The sequence below is a fragment of the Mesoplodon bidens genome (genome assembly GCF_964165515.1).
Source record: "Mesoplodon bidens genome assembly, contig: HAP1_SCAFFOLD_150, whole genome shotgun sequence".
In the NCBI taxonomy this organism is placed as follows: domain Eukaryota; kingdom Metazoa; phylum Chordata; class Mammalia; order Artiodactyla; family Ziphiidae; genus Mesoplodon; species Mesoplodon bidens.
In genome coordinates, this window is record NW_027672498.1 from 332,201 (window position 1) to 353,636 (window position 21,436).

A 21,436-nucleotide genomic window follows, 5' to 3' on the forward strand; every position below is an offset into this window, starting at 1 on the left:
CAGGCAGCCTGGCAGCCAGTGGTGGTGGCGGCGAGGCTGCGGCAGTGTTTTGATTTGACTTTCTGTGTGTGTGTGTGTGTGCGTGTGCGTGTGTGTGTGTGTGTGTGTGTGTGTGTCTTCTCTCCTTTTTACCATTTGCTTTTGCTCTTTCATACCAAACAGCCGCAGTTCCGGAGTCCTGCCCATTAAACACAGAGGAATAAGTATGAGATCTACCAAATTATATAAAATGAAGGAACAACTTATTTCATCTGGGGGTTCCTAACTTAAAAGGGCAACCTTGCCTGCTCTTCATCCTGTCACCCTTAGAGCGGTAAAGCACTGTGGACCCATGTGCCGGACTCCGGTACCCCCAGGGAGTACAGATCCCCGCATTCCGTCTGGCTGTGAGAGATACCTAAACATTTCCTGTCCCACTCACTCCCCTTCCCCTGGGGTCCACCTCCACAAGACTATTATTAGAGCCTTAGGGCGGATTAGCACACCAGGACATTTATGGGTATACACAATTTATACCCGCTGAATCCCAGTGCTTCTGCCATTAAAGGGTTTTGTGTCTTGGGCTGGCCTAACCTGAAGCTGACCCCAGACATTTCTGAGTGGCCTCCCTCAAATGTGACACAGTGAGCCTCACGCCCACCCTCCAGGGTCAGTGGCTCCGTCCACGAACTGAGCCCTCTGAAGGGCCTGGCTCTCGGCTCTGCCCTGGAAGAGATCACCGTGTGCTGGAGGATCCAGCAATTTCCACACAGCATGAGAAATTGGGTGGTCGTACGGGCCAGTGGGGGAACACTTCGGAGCATGCTGGACCCCATCTGGCTTCAGGGGGTGCCTTCTGGGGGCAGGTGCTGGAAGAGGCAGCTCAGCAGTCCTCGGCCAGAGAATGGAAGGCTTTCCCCAAACTCAGGGGGTTAGGGCTTCATCCTCTCCCTTCAGAAGGGGCATCTCGCTGCACTGGGGGGACTGAATCAGATGGAGTCAGTCTGTGGGATGGGAGGACGACTTGGGGGAGATGAGTGTAGCCTGAACAAGGCCTGGGGGGCGGATGGTTTTCGCACACATTCTGTGAGTCAGGTGCCCTGCTCACCACTCTTCCATGTCACCTCGCTTAGTCTCACAGCATCCCTGGGGAGTAAGTACTTGTCTCCCATCTGATGGATGGGAAAACCTGGGCTCCAAGTACAGTGACCTGCCCAAGGTCACACAGTCAGTACGTTAGAAGCTGGGGCTGTATCCCGGTTTTCTGACTACAGATTTAGACCTTACTAGAGCTTGAACAAGCAGGAGGTCATGGTGGATTGGATACAGAGCATGAAGGAGAGAGAAGCATCAAGAGTGGGTTTCCAGCATGGGCAGCGGGTGCTTCTCGTGCAGGAACTGCAGGACAAGGGGGGAAGATGATGAGTTTCGTGGATGGTACCCGGGGGACCCCAAAGCTCTGGAGCTAATGTCTCCTGGGGTTGGTGGCACCAGCTGATAGCAACTCTCGGTGGGCTGTTCAGGTGCAGAAGGAGAGGAACAGCTGTCACTCTGTTCTCTGCCATGCCATTTGGTCCCTGGCACCCTGCTGGACAGCCAGTCCCTTCCTGCCCCACCCTGGCCCCCACAGCAAACACTAACTCTGAGCCCAAATTAACACACTCTTCTCCCTCCCCTTCACCTCCTCCTGCTCTCGTGAAAGTCTCAGCCAGACTCAGTTTCTTTTCCTGGTCCGCTGTAACACTTAGGCAAACTTCAAGACCAAATAAAGATACAAAGGTGGAGCCTACGGCAAGCTCACAAAACAAGGACCATCCTGCATGTCCCTCCATCAGTGGGCCACAGTGGCCATGACTGTCCCTCGCCCAGTGGACGCCACTGCTCCCAAGTTTCACGTGCTGTGGTTTGCACCCTGTGGGAGTTCCAGGTAATGCGCATCTTGCCAGTTTTCGTGCCAAACTCCGGACTGTCCTGCCAGAGACACCATCTACACCAAACCAAAGGTCCGGTAACCTTCCTTTCCTCTTCTCAGGTGCCTGGCAGGCTGACGACAACGTGGTCAGTCGACGGAACACGCAGTGCAGACGCTCATCTTCTGGCAGCCTGGAGGACCCCGAGAACAGGCTCTGCGTGTGGGATCCTTTGGCCATCTGAGAGCCTTAGCCCCTGTACCAGGGCTCTCCTCCCGTTCTCACATCCCATCCTGGCCTCATGGCACCACTGACCTCCTGGGCATCCTCAGCAAGACACACGGAGACTTTTGAGACCCACGTGAAAGCTGGATGCTGAGGGCACCTGACCCTTCTCCCAGACTCATCTTCTTCCACAACCGTGATCCTTCCCCTCTCAGAAGGGACTGGAAACCTCTTTTCTCCTTGTGGGCTAAAGCCACTCGAACTGCAGCTCATGAGACCCTTTGCAGAGAGTCTCTGGAATGTTTCCACTGTATCTTGATCTTCAGGTGGAGCTGTGGCCTACAGACTGGTTATTTCTTGTGTATCTTTTTTTTTTTTCTCCTTAGGAGGTAGACCAAGAAGACTCAAGAGTTTGGGTGACTTCATTACAAACACCCATCTGGCATTTTCTAGTCCCTGGGACATCATGACCAATCTGAGACCTGCAGTTTGGGGTGGCGTTGGGGGATGACTCCTGTGAGAAGGGAAAGCCATATTGCACTGTAAGTGGGGTTTCCCTCAAAATGCATTAGGAGCTCCTCTCTCAAGGACAAGAAGCAGTGGCAACCACCAGAAGGTTGGTTGGGAAAACAGTTCTTGCTTCTGGTAGCAGAGGCTATGCCTCGTGTGTCTGCTTAGGAAGGAGGCCTTGAATCTGAGAACCCCTCAGTTAAATGATGACCTACCGGGGACTTCTTTATGATCAGGTGCACTCAGGAAGGCCTGGGGCTCCATCCTAAGGTGACACTGCAAAGGCATTTTTGACCCCCTCTATGTACCAGGCACTTGTTAGGGACTGTCGTATATTATCACGTTTCATCACTACCGCCCTGTCAGGTGGCATTCTTATCCCTGCTGCCCCCGTCTCCACCCCGCTTTTCTGAAAGAGTTGAAGAAAGAAGCTGAGAGAGGGGTGGACCGGTGGTTCTCATTTGGTGCCCAGGAACCCCAAAGGAGGTTGGGGGAAGGGCTGAGCTGGGGTCAGTGGTGGTCTGGAAGGCTCCCCACCCCACCGGTTTTCCTCCCCTGTCCTCCAGATCAGCTGAGCCTGATGGGGGGAGCCGGAGGTACTGCCTTCCATAGGCTCATCAGAGATTTAGAGATATTGTTCAAATCACATGTGCACCCCACCTCACTCTGGTGTAGGGCATAGAAATAACAGCCTGAAACAGCAAGACCGTAAGCTGTTGGCTCTTCGTCCCTCAACACTAGTGTTATCAATGGATTCCTCATAGCTCTCTGATAGATGCATTGTCTGCTGGCTTTTGGAAGAGGTGGTTATTTAGTGGAGCATGAGATTGAGAAGCAAAGTGGGATCCAACATTTTGTGAGGCTGAGATGTGACAGAGCCCTAGGCTATGCCCACCATGATGGCCTGAATTAGTAGTTGGAATTGTTGCCCTACAAGAGCTTTTCAGGGTCCTTCCCAAGGCCTCAAAGAGAGCCCAGTGCCAGGGAATGTTTTGCACCTCCTGTGTGGCTGCTTTGCGCCACCAGGTGCGTGGTGACCCTCACTGCCTGGTGGTTGTGGTTCACATCCTGCCCTGGGGGTGGGCAGGGGGAGGCCTGTGGTCCTGACAGACACTACATGAGCCAAGCCTGAATCTCAGCTTCTGCCTTGAGTTCCCGTGTCCACCCGCTCTGAAATCCTGCAGTGGGCTCTGCTGTTTCAGGCCCCATTTAATGTCCTTCCTTTCCCCGAAACATTCTTACAGCCCCTTTCATATTGATGATTCCAGCAATAACCACACTTCCTGATCTCCTTGAAGTCTGAGTCCCAGAAGCACTAGGGAAGGGGGCGCTCCCTTAGCCTGGGGTGGTGGTATACAGATCCACCTCCTCGCCCGGCAGGTAGTATTCAGAGTGTGGTGTTACCTGAGATGAAGGAGATGCAGGTAAACAGTTGCCACAGTGGCCAGGAACCCTAAGAGGAAGCCATTGTCTTCACCCTTTCTGGAGGGTCAGTCTTCTCCCAGGAAGAGGCTCAGAGACATTCCTCAAGGCCTTGGTTCCATAACCAAGACATACCCGGGTGAGAAGTGGCCCTTCACTCCTGTTTCTCAGACAGTTCCTGCTCTCTCCCCCATCCCCTCACCTCTTTGCCCTCATTTAGCTCTTTGGCGAGCAGAAATATCCCATCCAAAAGGGCTGGGATCAGGGAACAGGGCACAGAGCCTGGTCGGGGAACAGGACAGCCGCCCCAGTCATCATCTGGAGATGGTCATGTTGTTAGCAGTTGACCCACAGAGAATATGACGGGGCCTGGTTTCTCACACAAGGACACAGACTAACCAGAGGCCTGGGGCTCCTTCCTGCCACACTCAGGTCGGAGCTCACCTATGAGCTCACTTCCGGGTGGTGTGGTGATCCCAGCCTTCTCACAGAGCCCTTTTTCCTTCTCCTCCCCAGTCCCATCCCACCAGAGGTCATGCCCACGCTGGGGCATCTCCTGGGCACGGATCCACACACGTTAAGCCATCTCACCTGGGGAGAGTTTGTGTCCTGTTCACCTGACATTGGCATGCTGCTTGCTCACTTTGCTTTAGGATCTGCACACCTACTGTGTGTAAGTATGTGTGTACTGTTGTGCCAGCTGTGTACCCCTCACTCCCTGGAGTACACTCATGGGCACACTACAGTGGGGACGTCAAGGATGCAATATTTATGGACTGCTGCATGATTCTTAAAAATGAATAAAACTGTTCACAAGGGAAGGAGAGCTATTAATTGCGCAGTTGGCTTATTTGTGAAAGTTTCTGTCCGACTTTCTCCAGCACGCTTTTAATACTTTGACTCAATTACAACTCACACAGCAGAAATATACAAGATCATGAGAGATTACTACAAGAAACTCTATGCCAATAAAATGGACAACCTGGAAGAAATGGACAAATTCTTAGAAATGCACAACCTGCCAAGACTGAATCAGGAAGGAATAGAAAATATGAATAGACCAATCACAAGCACTGAAATGGAAACTGTGATTAAAAATCTTCCAACAAACAGAAGAAGCCCAGGACCAGATGGCTTCACAGGCGAATTCTATCAGACATTTAGAGAAGAGCTAACACCTATCCTTCTCAAACTCTTCCAAAATATAGCAGAGGGAGGAGCACTCCCAAACTCATTCTACGAGGCCACCATCACCTTGATACCAAAACCAGGCAAGGATGTCACAAAGAAAGAAAACTACAGGCCAATGTCACTGATGAACATAGATGTAAAAATCCTCAACAAAATACTAGCAAACAGAATCCAACAGCACATTAAAAGGATCAAACACCATGATCAAGTGGGGTTTATTCCAGGAATGCAAGGATTCTTCAATATACGCAAATCAATCAATGTGATACACCATATTAACAAATTGAAGGAGAAAAACCATATGATCATCTCAATAGATGCAGAGAAAGCTTTCGACAAAATTCAACAGCCATTTATGATAAAAAACCCTGCAGAAAGTAGGCATACAGGGAACTTTCCACAAGATAATAAAGGCCATATATGACAAACCCACAGCCAACATTGTCCTCAATGGTGAAAAGCTGAGACCATTTCCACTAAGATCAGGAATAAGACAACGTGGCCCACTCTCACCACACTTATTCAACTTAGTTTTGGAAGTTTTACCAACAGCAATCAGAGAAGAAAAGGAAATAAAAGGAATCCAAATTGGAAAAGAAGAAGTAAAGCTGTCACTGTTTGCAGATGACATGATACTATACATAGAGAATCCTAAAGATGCTACCAGAAAACTACTAGAGCTAATCAATGAATTTGGTAAAGTAGCAGGATACAAAATTAATGCACAGAAATCTCTGGCATTCCTGTACACTAATGATGAAGAATCTGAAAGTGAAATCAAGAAAACACTCCCATTTACCATTGCAACAAAAAGAATAAAATACCTAGGAATAAACCTACCTAAGGAGACAAAAGACCTGTATGCAGAAAATTATAAGACACTGATGAAAGAAATGAAAGATGATACAAATAGATGGAGAGATATACCATGCTCCTGGATTGGAAGAATCGATACTGTGAAAATGACTCTACTACCCAAAGCAATCTACAGGTTCAATACAATCCCTATCAAACTACCACTGGCATTTTTCACAGAACTGGAACAAAACATTTCAAACTTTGTTTGGAAAAACAAAAGACTCCGAATAGCCAAAGCAATCTTGAGAATGAAAAACGGAGCTGGAGGAATCAGGCTCCCTGACTTCAGACTACACTACAAAGCTACAATAATCAAGACAGTGTTTTACGGGCACAAAAACAGAAAGATAGATCAATGGAACAGGATAGAAAACCCAGAGATAAACCCACGCACATATGGTCAACTTATCTTTGATCAAGGAGGCACGAATGTACAGTGGAGAAAGGACAGCCTCTTCAATAAGTGGTGCTGGGAAAACTGGACAGGGACCTGTAAAAGTATGAGATTAGATCATTCCCTAACACCATACACAAAAATAAGCTCAAAATGGATTAAAGACCTAAATGTAAGGCCAGAAACTATCAAAGTCTTAGAGGAAAACATAGGCAGAACACTCTAGGACATAGATCCCAGCAAGATCCTTTTGGACCCACCTCCTAGAGAAATGGAAATAAAAACAAAGATAAACAAATGGGACCTAATGAAACTTCAAAGCTTTTGCACAGCAAAGGACACCATAAACAAGACCAAAAGACAACCCTCAGAATGGGAGAAAATATTTGCAAATGAAGCAACTGACAAAGGATTAATCTCCAAAATTTAAAAACAGCTCATGCAGCTCAAGAGCCAAAAAAACAAACAACCCAATCCAAAAATGGGCAGAAGACTTAAATAGGCATTTCTCCAAAGAAGATATACAGACTGCCAACAAACACATGAAAGAATGCTCAACATCATTAATCATTAGAGAAATGCAAATCAAAACTACAATGAGATATCATCTCACACCAGTCAGAATGGCCATCATCAAGAAATCTAGAAACAATAAATGCTGGAGAGGGTGTGGAGAAAAGGGAACACTCTTGCACTGCTGGTGGGAATGTGAATTGGTACAGCCACTATGGAGAACAGTATGGAGGTTCCTTAAGAGACTAAAAATAGAACTACCATATGGCCCAGCAATCCCACTACTAGGCATATACCCTGAGAAAACCATACTTCAATAAGAGGCATGTACCAAAATGTTCATTGCAGCTCTATTCACAATAGCCCGGAGATGGAAACAACCTAAGTGTCCATCATCGGGTGAATGGATAAAGAAGATGTGGCACATATATACAATGGAATATTACTCAGCCATAAAAAGAAAGGAAACTGAGCTATTTGTAATGAGGTGGATAGACCTAGAGTCTGTCATACAGAGTGAAGTAAGTCAGAAAGAGAACGACAAATACCATATGCTAACACATATATATGGAATTTAAAAAAAAATGTCATGAAGAACCTAGGGGTAAAACAGGAATAAAGTCACAGACCTACTTGAGAATGGACTTGAGGATATGGGGAGGGGGAAGGGTAAGCTGTGACAAAGCGAAAGAGAGGCATGGACATATATACACTACGGAACGTAAGGTAGATAGATAGTGGGAAGCAGCCGCAGAACACAGGGAGATCAGCTCGGTGCTTTGTGACCGCCTGGAGGGGTGGGATGGGGAGGGTGGGAGGGAGGGAGATGCATGAGGGAAGGGATGTGGGAACAGATGTATATGTATGACTGATTCACTTTGTTATAAAGCAGAAACTAATAAAAAATAAAAATAAAATAAAAACAATAAATACTTGGGAAGAAAAAAAAAAAACTTTGACTCAAGACAAGCTGGACATGGAGGAGTGAGAGAGGGCAAGGGGTAGAGGGAAAGACATGTTTCTGGGTGGGAGCTGGTGTACCATCCCCTGGGCACAGCTTCTGCGCAGAGGCCTGATAAGGAGCCCTCACCTCCACCCACCCCCTTCAACCAGAGAACTTCCAACTGCTGCTCCTCAATAATTGAAGAGCAGGAAAGCTGGTGACTAGAGGGAGGCTGGGGGAGGGGAGGAGGAAGGACCACAGTCCATCGTTAGTGCGTCACTTAAAGGCTGGTGAAATTAATGGGGCAAATGACCCCAGTCACAGAATTTGGCAAGTCCACGGCTTTCCTGGGTTTCACCCACCGGCTCTGTTTCCTCGGCTATCTGGAAAGGAGGGAGAGCACTTGCGAAGAAGCCTCTGGAATGTCAGCTTCTGGGAATCTTGCTGAGGACGGGGCGGGGAGGGAGCGCTTACCGGGAAACACTGGATTACCCTAGCCGCCTTGGGGTGTCTGCGACCGGGGCTGCGGTTTCTGCGGACCTGAGCGGCAGGTGGCATCGGAGAGTCAGACCTGCTTGCGGGCACCAAGACGACACTCGGTCGGGAGACAGGGACAGGCCGCAGAAACGTGAGGAAGTGCCACTCGCAGCCCAGAGGAGAGGAAAGGAAAGCCCCAAGCATGCACCCAGCCCTGGCCCCCGCGCCACGGGCTGCGTCCCAGGAGCCGTCGCCACCTCTGAGCAGCCCAGATGGGAAGGGGGTGGGGCGGAGTACGGTTCCCGCGGCGAACTGCTCGCTGAGGGCCCCGGGGCCTCTGCGGGAGCGCCGAGCCGCGCGCCTCTCCGAGCCCTGCGCGGGGCCCTCGGGCGGGAATGCGCGGAGCCGGGACGCGATGGCGGGTAGGGGACTGGGTCGCGCGCGGGAGAGGGCGGCAGGAGGGAGCTGGAAGAGAGTTACCGCGTGAGAGAGCGGTTAAGAGCCCGCGGTCTCTTTGGAGATGCCCTGGCCAATGGCAGAAGCGGAAACCGTTTATATGGGCGGGGCGTCGCCACGGCAGCAGGAGACGCCTTGTGAGCGGCTACTGAGTGCCGGTCCCTGGCCGCTGGCTTTCAGAGAGGCGCCGGCGGGCGTGAGTGGCGACGAGGATTGCTGGCTGGGCCCTCGAGCTGGGAGCAGAGAGCCGCGGTGAGGGTGGGCGGTGGGAGGAATTTCTTTGAGAACCTTCCTTTGGCCCGGGCTGCGCTCTGAGCCAGGTAAGGGACGGGGAGGGCTGCAGGCCGTGGGAAGGGAGGGCGTCAGTACCAGCCCGCTCTCCCATCCGTCCCCGACGGAAGTGGTGGGCCCGGGGACTGACATCAGAGGCGTTTGGGGGACACTCACTTCCCGCCCCCTTATAACTCTCTGTATTGTTTCCTTCCTTCCCCTTGATCCCCATCCTAATATCCCTTTTCAAAGATCAGACGACCTCCCCCGCCCCCCGACCCGTCGTACTGCCCTCCTGGACTCTCTCGCCCCATTTCCATTGGTTGTGGACGGAGAGAGGGGGGTTAATTCCCCGCTTTGAGGGAGAAAGGGGTGGCCTCGCATGCCCCTACACTATTCCCTCGTTTGGCTAATTAAGTCTCCTCTAAAAGATCCAAGAGGAAAAGAGCGAGGCGAACCCCGTGTGGGTCGGACCCCCGGGCACACCTTCTGTTTCCCAGACCTCGGCAGTAAAAGATCCTCCCCAGCTGCAGGAAGGATTTTAGTAAGAGCCTCCCCCCTCGCCCACACTCTCCCCTCGGGGGTGGGGAAAGAGGGCTCAGTTCCCGCTCTGGTCCCCGCAGGCACCACATTCCCTTTGGAGGAGGCTACCCCCAGATCGCGGGATGGAAGCCCGCTTCTGGGAGGCTGCGTAACTGAAGCCGCGGGAGTCAGCGGGCCGGAGAGCTCGGCGGTCACCCTCGGCTCGGCTCGTGGATGTTGACAGCCCCCTCGGAGAGTGCCCGCAGATATGGCGGAGAGCTGGCTACGCGTCTCGGGAGCAGGGGCAGCGGAGGAGGCCGGACCGGAAGGCGGCCTGGAGGAGTCCAATGCCCTGAATGACAGCCTGACCAGCCTGCAGTGGCTGCAGGAATTCTCCATTCTCAAAGCCAAGGTCCCCGCCCTGCCTTCAGGGGACACCGACCCTCACGGCTACCACGAGCTGTCAGGCTCGGCCGAGCCGGGGTCTCCCCTGGCGGCGGACCCCGCCTGCCTGGGGCAGCCGCACACACCCGGCAAGCCCACGTCCTTGTGCACGCCGCGGAGCGCCCCCTCGGGGCTGCAGGCCTCGCCTCCCGACGACGTGGACTACGCCACCAACCCGCACGTGAAGCCGCCCTACTCGTATGCCACGCTCATCTGCATGGCCATGCAGGCCAGCAAGGCCACCAAGATCACCCTGTCGGCCATCTACAAGTGGATCACGGACAACTTCTCTTACTTCCGCCACGCTGATCCCACCTGGCAGGTAGGGAGGCACTCCCTCCCTCCCTGCCCATGCCCGCGCGCACTGGACTCACATCCCAGATCCGCAGGCCAAGTAGGCGCGGTACGGCCAGGGCCCCGAGAGAGGAAGGCCGTCCAGGAAGGACCTCAAGGGAGCCCAGTGCTTGGACTGCTGCCCCTTTGACTTCAGAGACGGAGGAGGGAGGATGTTCAGAGGGCTGCAGGGGTGCCGACATAGAGGTTCAAGTGGAAAGAACTTGTCCCTCATCCGGCAGGCTCAGCCCAAAGACCAGGGCTGAACTATGCGTGGACACAGCCCCCCAGGGTAGGTTGATGGACTGAGGGACACATTTGTGTCCCAAGTCCTGCAATTCCTACACACTACCCTCCTAAAGGTCAGTTTGTCAGGGCCTGACTGGAGGCAGAGCATGGTTGCTGCCCGGCTCTGCATCCCGCCTGCTTTCAGTTGGCTGGAGGGGCTCTGGGAGGGGAGAGGGGTGTGCTGCAGGGTGTGGTGGCCATCTGTGTCCCAGTGGAAGGGCTACGGGGCCTTCCGAAAGCTGCTGTGCCAGCCCCCACCCCAAGCCCTCCCTAGTTTCCTGCCTACACTCCTCCCCCTCTTCTCATCAACCTCCCTGCGGGGACAATTATCTCAGCCACGTGCTTTCCACAGGGGCTCTTTCCTCCCACACTGGCTTCATGTTCCAAGTCTCCGGAACCTGGCACAGAGCAGCCAAGGGGCCCAGACCACCATGTAAACCTCCCAGTCTTGCCAGGGCGCACTACTCACCTGCCGGCCCCACCCACCAGGCCCCAGACCCCTGTGCCCCAGCGTGGTTTGGACTGTGCACCCAGGCGTGAACAAGGCAGGATGGTGATTCAGGCTGGGCACACACTGCCCTCAGCCTCTTCGACCATCAGGATCAGGGGCTACTTGGGGACAGAGACCCTGAGGATGCACAGATCCTTCCCTGTGGCACAGGTCACAGGATCAGAGTTCCTGTGATCACAGCTATTCCACGTTTGCTTGGGCCCTGACACCGGGGCAGGTACCATTTGTAACCTTGGTGAGAAAGCAGAGACCCTCCACCACCCCCCACCCTACCCCAAGCCTGAGAGCCCCCAGGAATGAGCGCTATGCTCTTGGCTGGGTAATAATCAACTGAGGCCTCAGAGCCTGGGGTGGGAGGAGGGGGACATGGTGGGTGAGGGCCCAGGCCAGCAGGCGGCTCTACAAACAAGGAAAGTCATCAGATCCTCCCACACTTCATCCCCCACCACACACACACACCCTCACACCCACTCACTCATTTCACAAACAGAGAAGGCCAGCCAGGCCCAGGCAGAGGGAGATGGCTGTCCAGGACCTGGGGGAGCCAAGGCCTTTCACCAGAGGCCGCAAGCAGCGGGGTAAGGGAGGGAGGGCAGGACAGGCTGGCACTGAGAGCCACCCTGCGGCTCAGGGCTCAGATGACTGAGCAGGCAGATGTCCTGGCAAATGGGAACAAAAGCCCCCGACAGCACTCCCAGCTCCTGGTGCCCCGTGGCTGGTGTCCCAGAGCCTCCCGCTCAGAGCAGCGCTTCTGTCTCCCCTGCCCCCATCGGAGAGAAGGTGGTGGTGGGACTGGCAGTGGCGCTAGGAGCCCCCCATCACTGACCCCACCCACTCTCCCAGCTGTCTTCCTTCTCTCCTATCTCCCTGTGTCCAGAACTCCATCCGCCACAACCTGTCCCTGAAGAAGGGCTTCATCAAGGTGCCTCGGGAGAAGGACGAGCCAGGCAAGGGGGGCTTCTGGCGCATCGACCCCCAGTACGCCGAGCGGCTGCTGAGTGGGGCCTTGAAGAAGCGGCGGCTGCCCCCAGTCCACATCCACCAGGCCTTTGCCCGCCAGGCCGCGCCAGAGCCCAGCGCCGCCCCATGGGCCGGGCCACTGACCGTGAGCGCCGAGGCCCAGCAGCTGCTGCGGGAGTTCGAGGAGGCCACTGGGGAGGCGGGCTGGGGTGCAGGCGAGGGCAGGCTGGGGCGTAAGCGTCAACAGCCGCTGCCCAAGCAGGAGGCCAAGGTCCCGCGGCCCTCCAGCCCCCTGCTGCTGACCCAGGAGGAGCAGGCTGAGCTGGAACCCCTCAAGGGCAACTTTGACTGGGAGGCCATCTTGGACGCTGGCACGCTGGACGGGGAGCTGGGCACGCTGGAGACCTCGGAGCTGATCCCGCCGCTGAGCCCTGCCTCACACGGGGACGTGGACCTCACCATCCATGGCCACCACATCGACTGCCCTGTTACCTTGGGGCCTCCAGTGGAGCAGGCTACCGAAAGCCTGGACTTTGATGAGACCTTCCTGGCCCCATCCTTCCTGGAGCACCCCTGGGATGAGAGCACCCGTAGCTCCCTGCCCCCCGAGCCCCTCTTTGAGGCCGGGGATGCCACACTGGCCTCTGACCTGCATGACTGGGCCAGCCTGGCCGCCTTCTTGTAAGAAGCCAGGCCCTGCCCCACCTCCAGACAGCACCGAAGTCTGGGCCCAGACTGCCCCCCTCCCCGCCAGTGCAGGCCCATGGACACCCTACCACCCAGGCAGGGGCTGGGCCAGGTCAACCCACCAGGCCACACGGCCCCCAGCCCAGGCCATCCTCAGATTCTAGTCCAGCAGGCTGAGAATTGGGGCCCAGGACCAAAATTGCTGCCTCCGCTCCCCAGCCCCCCATACACACAGTGTTTCATTGATCCACTTCTTCCCTGCCCCAGAGACACGCTAAGGGCCCTGCACTATGAGAGCTGCAGCTTGGAGGGGCCCTGGCCAAGCTGGAAACATCAGTACAGGGCCCGCCCCAGAACACCTTAGCTTCAAAGCTTCTCTCTCTCCTGCTCTCCTCCCCAGGTCTCTATCCAGAGCAAGTTCCCAGGTACAACAAATGCTGATTAGGTGACTGCAAATTAACACCCAAGAGGCCTCTCCCGGCAGTCTGTGAGGAGGAGCAAGGCGGAGGGGGGAAGAGAGAGGAGACAGAAAGGAGGCCGGGGTGCTGGGTGGATCCAGGAGATTTTCTAAGGCCTCTGGGATCTTCTGGCTTCATCCCTAGAGGTGGGGCAGAGGGCATGTGTCCCTAATCTTTGAGCCCAACTTGAGGCTGAGAGCAGCGGGGAGATGGGGATCTGGGGGTTAGGGGCTGGGGCAGCCAAGCTGCAGAGGGAAAGGGGACAGACAGACTAATGTAGTGAGTGTAGCTATTGCTGAGGCTTAAGTGGGAGGGACGCAGTGCTTGCTAGAACTACTGGGATCAGGAATGGGGGGATGGCCCCGTGCCCTTGCTTGCACTCCTGCAGGGGAGTGTCTTGCTCCACCATAAACGCCCTGGGCTGCATCCCACATCCACTCTCCTAACCCATCGGGCATTTTAACCTTTTTCATAGAAAGTTATTTACAATAAAAACATTTTTAAAAATAAAGTTTTAAAAAGTCTCAAAATGGACCTGCTTGCAACTTTCTCTGGGGAAAAGCATGGGCCAGTTTTGGGGAGGCCACGGCCCAAGGGGGAATGGCTGGGAGCAAGATGGCGGGCACCAAAGGCCTGCAGAGTGTCCCCTGATGCACTCCTCATGATCTCTGGGTCCCCAGAGAGAAAGGGGCTGAGAGGCGGCCCTCGGGGGTCCCCTGCAGCCAGGGCCTCGGCACCTCTATATGTGCAATGGGGAGACTGTACCCACAGCCCCGAGGAGCAGGCGGCAAAGGAGGCACAGCCCCCTCCCTGGCCCTGGGGACTCACTCACAAAGGCCGTTCTTGCCCAGGGCTCGGCTCACATTCCCCACCTCGCCCAAGTTGAGGGCCTGCCCACACTCACCTGCGGTCCTCGCCTGGTCCTGTCTCCAGCTCCTCCCTCCCTTGGTCCCTTCCTGAAGGGACAGGGTGTGACGTCAGAGGGCCCCAGCCCCTGGGGCCCCACTTGCCACCCTGGGGTTCATACACCCCACCCAGGGCCTTCCCTCCAATGCAGGTTGGGGCTGAGGGAGGCCATCAGGGCAGACGGAAGACGGAGTGCCTAGGCCCTACAGCTCCAGCCTGTGAGGAATCAACGTACTAGAGTTCTGATGGGGAAACTGAGGCACAGCAAATATGTGACACTCAGCAGGCACCTTTCAACCCCCTCACCCCAGCTTTGCCTGGAACCCATCTCTCCCCCGAGCCCGCACCTGGCCCCACCAGCACACCCTTGTGGTGCACAGCCCCTTCCCCCAGCACTCACGTGCACGTGCGCACAGACACACACACACACACACACACTCACACACACACAAATGGGCACTGTCCTACACAATCCTGCCCAGCCTCCACGGGCCCCTTTCTCCTGAAGCCCCTTTCTTTCCTTGCATTCGAGGCTGGCTCCAGGACAACCTGGCATTCCCCCGCCAACTTGCTGCTTTCCCTTGCTAATTATTCCAAATATTTCAGAAGGGTGCACACACTGCAGGGCCAGCCGGGTTGGGGCCTTACAGAGCTCAGGAGGCAGCCCATCGCCTTCCCACCGCTTGCTGAGGAGGCTGCCCCAACCTCCCTCTGAGACTCCCTTCACCCCCTAAGCAACGACTCCCTCCCTCTCCCCACCACCCTCCGGCCTTCCTGCCCACGCTCCCCAGCACTGGGGGAACATGGGGGCTCCAGCCTCTCCACTGGTCCCCAGGCTCAGCCTCCAGCCCCCGCCAAAAGGGGTACACCCTGGATTGACAGGTGGGGCCCTTCACTGTCCCCCCTCCTCACCCGTTGCCTGGGCCCATGCTGGGGGAAGAGGGGCAAGGTCAGGGGCTGGCAGAACTGCCTGCCAGGTAAGGAGAGGCTGAAGAAGCTTCTGGCTGCCAGGAAGAATCCCCAGGAGCTCCTGAAAATCCCTATGCTTGGGACTAGTGTCTCTGGGGCTGGGACCCAAACACTGGCACTTTTAAGGGTCCATGGATGCTGCCAACGAGCAGCCAAAGCTAAGAGGGGGCTCCGAAGCGGCCAGAACACAGGGCTTCACACACCCTTTCAGCAGGCAGCGTTTGGGGGTTGGCGGTGGAGGGGGCGGGAAGCGTGAGTGGATCCTGTCCCTCCTATTCATCCCTGCCCCGGCCCTTGGCTGGGTGGCTTTTTCAAAAAACGTTCAGTGACTCCGTATTTATTTAGAGATTCAATGTAATCCCAGTCAATATATACTTTGCGCCCTTAACAGTAAGTTGCAGACAGGCTGCCCCATTAGCACTAGATACTTTAGTGTGTGTTTCCTTAGAACAAGGACACGCCTCCTTAATCCCAGTACCACCAACACAATCAGGAAATGAACACTGACCTGGTAATCCCATGTAACCGCAGACCCCCTTCACGTCTTGCAGATCACCCCAGTAATGCTCCTCTCCATTCCAGCATCCCAATCCAGGACCCCATGTTGCACTGAGCTGTCCTTTCTCTTTTGCCCTGTGTGGCTTTGAGCCCATGACTCAAGCTCTCTGCGCAGGTTTCGCATTTCCTTTGATCTCCACTTTTGAGGTGAGAAGCCCTTCAGCCACTTCACCCTCAGGTGTGGTACAGTCCCTTCCCAAAGCAAGAAGCCAGCTTTCTGTCTCCTCACTTTCCACCTCTTCCCAATCCTCCCTCCCCCATGTATCGCCAGCCAGGAAAGGGATGAGGGGCAATGTTCAGGAACTCAGTCTTTGGGGACCCTCGCCGTCTGCCCACGGGACAGGCCACCCCCAGCTCCAGTGACGGGAAGGCCCCCGCGATGGGATTCCATGCTGGCCTGAAGTAAATGCGCCAGGCCTCCTGAAGAGCTGAGCTGAGGGCAGGAAACAGTCTTCTCCCCGCCTCTGCCCCCCTCAACATACTGGGGACCCAGACGTGAAGAAGGAAGGTCATGTCCATGATGTCCTCCCAGATCAGCACCGACACCGTCTCCTCCATGTCCGGCTCCTACATCGCCCCTGGCACGGAAGAGGACGGGGAGGCTGTCCCCTGCCCCCGGGCCGCCAGCAGGACCCCCTCAGAAGAAGGAGACGTAAGAGAGGAGCATGGGATCGCCCTCCCCGCTCTGCTCTGCTGTGTACTTGAGTCCCAAGGAGCTCAGTCCAGGGCCTGCCAGGGAGATCGGCAAAGCCCCCCAGTGCTCGGGAGGGGAGCCCTGGAAAACACGGTACCGGGTTGTTGAATCACACTCCCTCAGATGTGATCTTCCATGTGGCACCACTTCTGTCCTGAGGACTTGGTTTGGGTTTGCTGCCGGGCGAGCTGGGTAGGAGAGCCGGTGGCATCTGCACCTTGACTTTTGTTGCTCCTTTGCAGGTGACACCAGCGGCGTCTCCAGACTGCAACTTTGCGGGCCTCGTCGCCACCGCTGAAGAGCAGGATGCAGAGGTAAGAGCAAGGTGGACGCTGGTGCCCCTCCACAGTCAGAGGGACTGCCGGCGCTGGCACAGGATGCAAATAGGATGGGGGCTCTTCTGGAAGAAGCCTTCCAAGGTGGTGCTCTTGGATCTGTTAGAGGCAGGGTGCAGAGCAGAGGGACTGTCCGGTTAGCAGAGGGTGCTGGTCTCAGTGTAATAGGCGTGGGGTGAGTTCCAGAGGGAAGTCTTCCAGGCGAGACCCTTGAGAGGTGTTTGTCCTCCAATTCACTTAGTATTTACCTGGCACAGGCATCTCACATCTTCCTGGCACTGGAGGACACAAAGACTGAGTGACATGGCTTTTGCCTGCCCACACCCCCAATCCACCCATCCCACCCATTCCGCAGCTCCATCTGATGGAGGAATCAGAGTTATAACTCAGCGTGAGAAGTGCTCTGACGGAGGTGTGCCTGAAGTATATGGAATGCCCAGCTCCCAGTGGGGACTCTACAACTTTCTCTTGAGCCAGATGTTCTCAAAGGAGTATCTGGATGGGACTGGGGATCCTAAAGGGTTCCTGAAAGTTTTATGATCTCACGGTTTGCTTTTTCATTTGACAACTTTTATTTCCACCTGAGAGAAACAGTGTGAGCTGAACTATTACCAAGGCTATTCCTGACAGTCCCACGGTCCCTCTGTTAGGTGCCTCAGACCTGGTGCCTCTGGAACGTGCCTCAGACCTGGTCCCTATGGGCCGATCCTGCCTCGCCAAGCAAAATCTGCCTCTGCTGGGCCTCCCAGCCATCTCACAGGGACAGGAAATATATGGATACCATGAGGGTGATTAGTTCTGTCTTCTGACAATCAGTAGACTCATTTCACTGCTTTATGGACTCACAGTGCCTTCCTTCTGTCCTAGGGAAATGATGTTCTAGAAGAAGAGGCCGGATCACCCACACAAGAAGATGGTAAAAGACCTGGTCTTTTGCTCCCTTTTATTATATTTCTTTCCCGGGTATTCTCTGAAGGGTAGAGAAAGGGGCACTGGTGTGACTTGGTGGCACTGCTCAAGGGTGTGGCTTTGGGGAAAGGTCGTCTTCTTGATGGAATATCAAACGAAGCAGGGTATCTAAGGACCTCAGCAGCCTTCCTGGCTCTTTCTGGGCCTCTGAGCCAAGGCTGCAGAAGATACATGGAGTTCTCCATCTACGTTGAGTAGATCCTGAAGCTTCTTGGGCAACTACCATCACCTTCCTTCCTGCTTCAGCTTCTCAGCTGAGTCTCACAGAACTGCTCTAGCAGCCCCAAAGTTCATCTGCAGCAGGAGAACAGCTTCCTCCCCTTGGGAGAACCAACTGTTAGGCAGTAGGTTTTCCTGCTTTAGTGAAGAACACGGCTGGTGTTACAGTAGCAGAAGGATCACAGCCCTGGCGGCACAGCAAAGTTGAGGTGAAGAGACGTTAGCAGCTCAGCGTGCACTAGTGTTTGTAGGCTATTGGAACGAGTCTCTTTACCATCGTTCAGGCCTCAAGTAGATATTTTTTTTAATTCCAAGAGTTGGTTTACAATGTTGTGTTAGTTTCTGCTGTAAAGCCACGTGAGTCAATTATACATATACATATATCCACTCTTTTTTTAGATTCTTTTCCCATATAGGCTATTACAGGGTACTGAGTAGAGTCCCCTGTGCTCTACAGCAGGTCCTTATTAGTTATCTATTTTATATATAGTAGTGTGTATATGTCAATCCCAATCTCCCAATTTATCCCTCCCCTCCCTTGCCCCCCGCCATAACCATAAGTTTGTTTTCTACACCTGTGACTCTATTTCTGTTTTGTAAATAAGGTCAATCATATCTTCAGTCGGAAGAAGTTTGTTTCTAGTAAGCCGAGAAGCGAAGGAAGGACCTACATATAGAGCAAGGAAGTGGCGGGTGTGGGGGGGTTAGGGGAGCTGGGAATCCCACCTGGAATTGTAGGACCAGGCGTCCCAGGACCCGGTGTCTCTTCCGTCTGCTCCTCTGAGGTGCCTCCACAGAAGGGCAACCTCTAGAGCAAACCTGGATCCCAGCCTGGATGCAGATGTCATGCTATTCGCTTCTGCTTTGGCCATGGCAGTTGCTTGGTGGGTGGTGTGGTGTGCAGGGGGTGCACATGTGCACATGACCACTCTCTCCTGGCCAATTAGTGCCGGAGGAGGGGTGGTCGCCCAGGCTGTGCCTCTGTCACCCGCGCACGCCAACCAAGCCGGGGTTGGGCGCTACCTCCCCTCGGTTGATGTCTTCAGGGTGCAAGGCTCCGAGTTCTCCATTGTGATTGTCGTCCCCAGTAGAATATTTGCTTCTAAAAGGCACAGGGCAGTACGTGGTTTCCGCCTGACATTCCATATGTGGTTTCCACCTGACATGCTGTACACAGTAGATGTATGTTTCTTCCTCTGCCTTTCACCAAGGAAAAAAAAAAAAAAACGGGTGGGGGGCTTGAAAAAATAACACCTAAAACTGTCCCCTTCCCATCTTACACGACTGTAGGTTTCTGGTCAGCCCCTTAAAACATACTCAGAATAGCAAATTAAGTCTCAAAGAAAATAAATCATAATTTTGCAAGCGATGCAATTCTTTGATTTGAGGTGCAAAATTACGGGACCAAAGAGCTTTAATTGCCATTTTATGTATTAGTCATTTCGCAGAGCCTTGTGGTCATAAACACACCCCACATGCACCGACAGACACAGGCCGGAGCCTGGGGTCACTTCCCCCGTGGCTCTCCTAGCTCTTCCAGCCTGGCTTAGCTCTGCTGTGGGCCCAGGTCTGTGTGTCCGAATCCCACAGACTTCCCCAGCGCCTGATTTCCCAGGAACAAAGGCTGGAAAGGGGCCAGTTAAGGAAACAGAGCAGAACAAATCGAGAACACAAATGTACCCACACAGTTTCCTTTATTGTCCACTCTCCCCACTTAATTATTGTCTTTTTTTTAACATATGATTTGATGTTTTTTGTCTCCATCCTTAAGATTTTTATTTTAAGGACAGCAAAGCAGAGAAAAACACAGCCAGGCCCTCTCTAACTGCCTTAACTCCATTACAGGCCAGAGGACATTCGCATTTCTAGGTATGGAGTGTGACAATAACAATGACTTTGACATTGCCAGCATGCAAGCACTGGACAATAAGCTGTGCTCTGTGGTGTGCTTACCCGGTGAGTGGCAGTCTGCTGAACATGAACTTGGTGGGAGACGCTCCCGTGCTCACACCCCTGCTCTCACCCTGGGACACCCATCTCCTGCCCTGCAGTTCCTGCAAGAAGGCATGGGCTTTGCTAAGGTGCTGGGAGCCAGTTGCTGAAAGGAAGTGAGGCGGCCTCGGGAGAGTCCTTGGGCAAAGAGCGACTCTGCTCTAAACGAATCTATTTGGGCATGGAGAAAGGCGCAAAAATACCCCCAAAGCCTTCCGATTTGGCCTGACCGTGCCCCCTCCATCATGATCTTGCAGATCCCATGGCAGGGGGCCTGGTCTTGTTTCCATCAACAGGCAGTTTAAGGCAGACACGGCCTCTGTGATAAGGTCTTGGAAAGAGAGCCTGAGCCCTTGAAAAGGGAACCTGTAGCCCCTCAGAGGAGAGTGGTTAGTTAGGATCAGAGAGGAATTTCAAAGCCTGCATTTTATAGACTAGCTCTGTGACCCAGTGAGCCCTGGGCGACCACCAGTTGCCTTGTGCTCCCTAGATTTGGATCCCAAAGGAACGATCAGGGGTCGAGGGTGACTCTTCTCCCTGGAGCCCTAACTCTATAAATTCCATCAGGGCCATCAACGTGCCCCTTATTCCTTCTCATGACACTAAACTGAATCCGGGATGAGTTCTCAGGAGGAGCCCACCTGTCAGTCACACTCTGCGCACTGATGTCTCTCTGCTCCGTGCTCACCAAGGGCTTCACCAACCATGGCTCTAAAGCCACATCTTGCCCGGTGGACTAGGTCGAAATTGCCCCTCCTGGGTTCACAGCAGAGACTGCCTTCATGTTGCGTGGTTTGTAATCTCTTAAACATGCCCTGGACATACTTAAGCTTCAGGACAGCCACGTCCCGTCATGGGTCCAGTGCTTTACTCTCTTGGCGACGTGGTTACAGGTGCTGGAGGGACACAAACTCCTGTGGTTGCCACTCTCCATCAGATTGCAAAAGACCCAGGTCCTCACCCCTCTGGCCCCATGAAGGCTTGTGGTGGAGGAAGCCATAATCCCCAGAGACACCTCCCACGGCCTTCCCAGGGGCTCTCCGGTCCCTTCCCACTTAGCATTGACCCAGCCAGGCCTGGGCCAGAGTGGCTGAGGTCCAGGGTACACTTCACTTCCTGCCTTCCTACTCTTTACCTGGCTTCTGCCTGTCCATTTGTTTCTCATGTCTTTTTGCCAAATGTACGTCTGTCTGTCCAGTTTGTTTATTTTGAAACTCATTTAGGTTATCCAGACTCATGTGAAAGTTCATGTTCACCCACACCCAACCCCAAGCTTGCTGGGCGCACGCACATCCTAGGGGCCCTCGCTGAGGCTTCCGGTCCTAACTGGCAAGAGCCTGTATTTAATATGCTGAAATTTTCCAGGAAAAAACATATTTGTGAGACTAGATTAATCCCTGTTCCACAAAAGCGGGGATGCTTCTGTGGCAAAGGTTACAGGCA

At 54.0% G+C, this 21,436-nt stretch overlaps 2 protein-coding genes across 2 annotated transcripts in view; both read left to right on the top strand.

Moving 5' to 3' along the window:
- Nucleotides 1-21,436, top strand: part of LOC308610107 (E3 ubiquitin ligase RNF157-like) — a gene marked incomplete at both ends in the record, with an annotated part of 314,581 nt that overhangs the window by 288,715 nt on the left and 4,430 nt on the right. Inside the window, 4 exon segments of the mRNA XM_081259359.1 lie at nucleotides 16,317-16,436; nucleotides 16,721-16,792; nucleotides 17,681-17,729; nucleotides 19,847-19,957. Coding sequence (XP_081115485.1) covers nucleotides 16,317-16,436; nucleotides 16,721-16,792; nucleotides 17,681-17,729; nucleotides 19,847-19,957 — 352 coding nt within the window.
- Nucleotides 9,939-12,891, top strand: LOC308610097 (forkhead box protein J1-like; the record flags this gene model as incomplete). The annotated part of the gene is made up of 2 exons (XM_081259355.1): nucleotides 9,939-10,436; nucleotides 12,124-12,891. The coding sequence occupies 2 exons, from the start codon at nucleotides 9,939-9,941 to the stop codon at nucleotides 12,889-12,891; spliced, it is 1,266 nt and encodes a 421-aa protein (XP_081115481.1).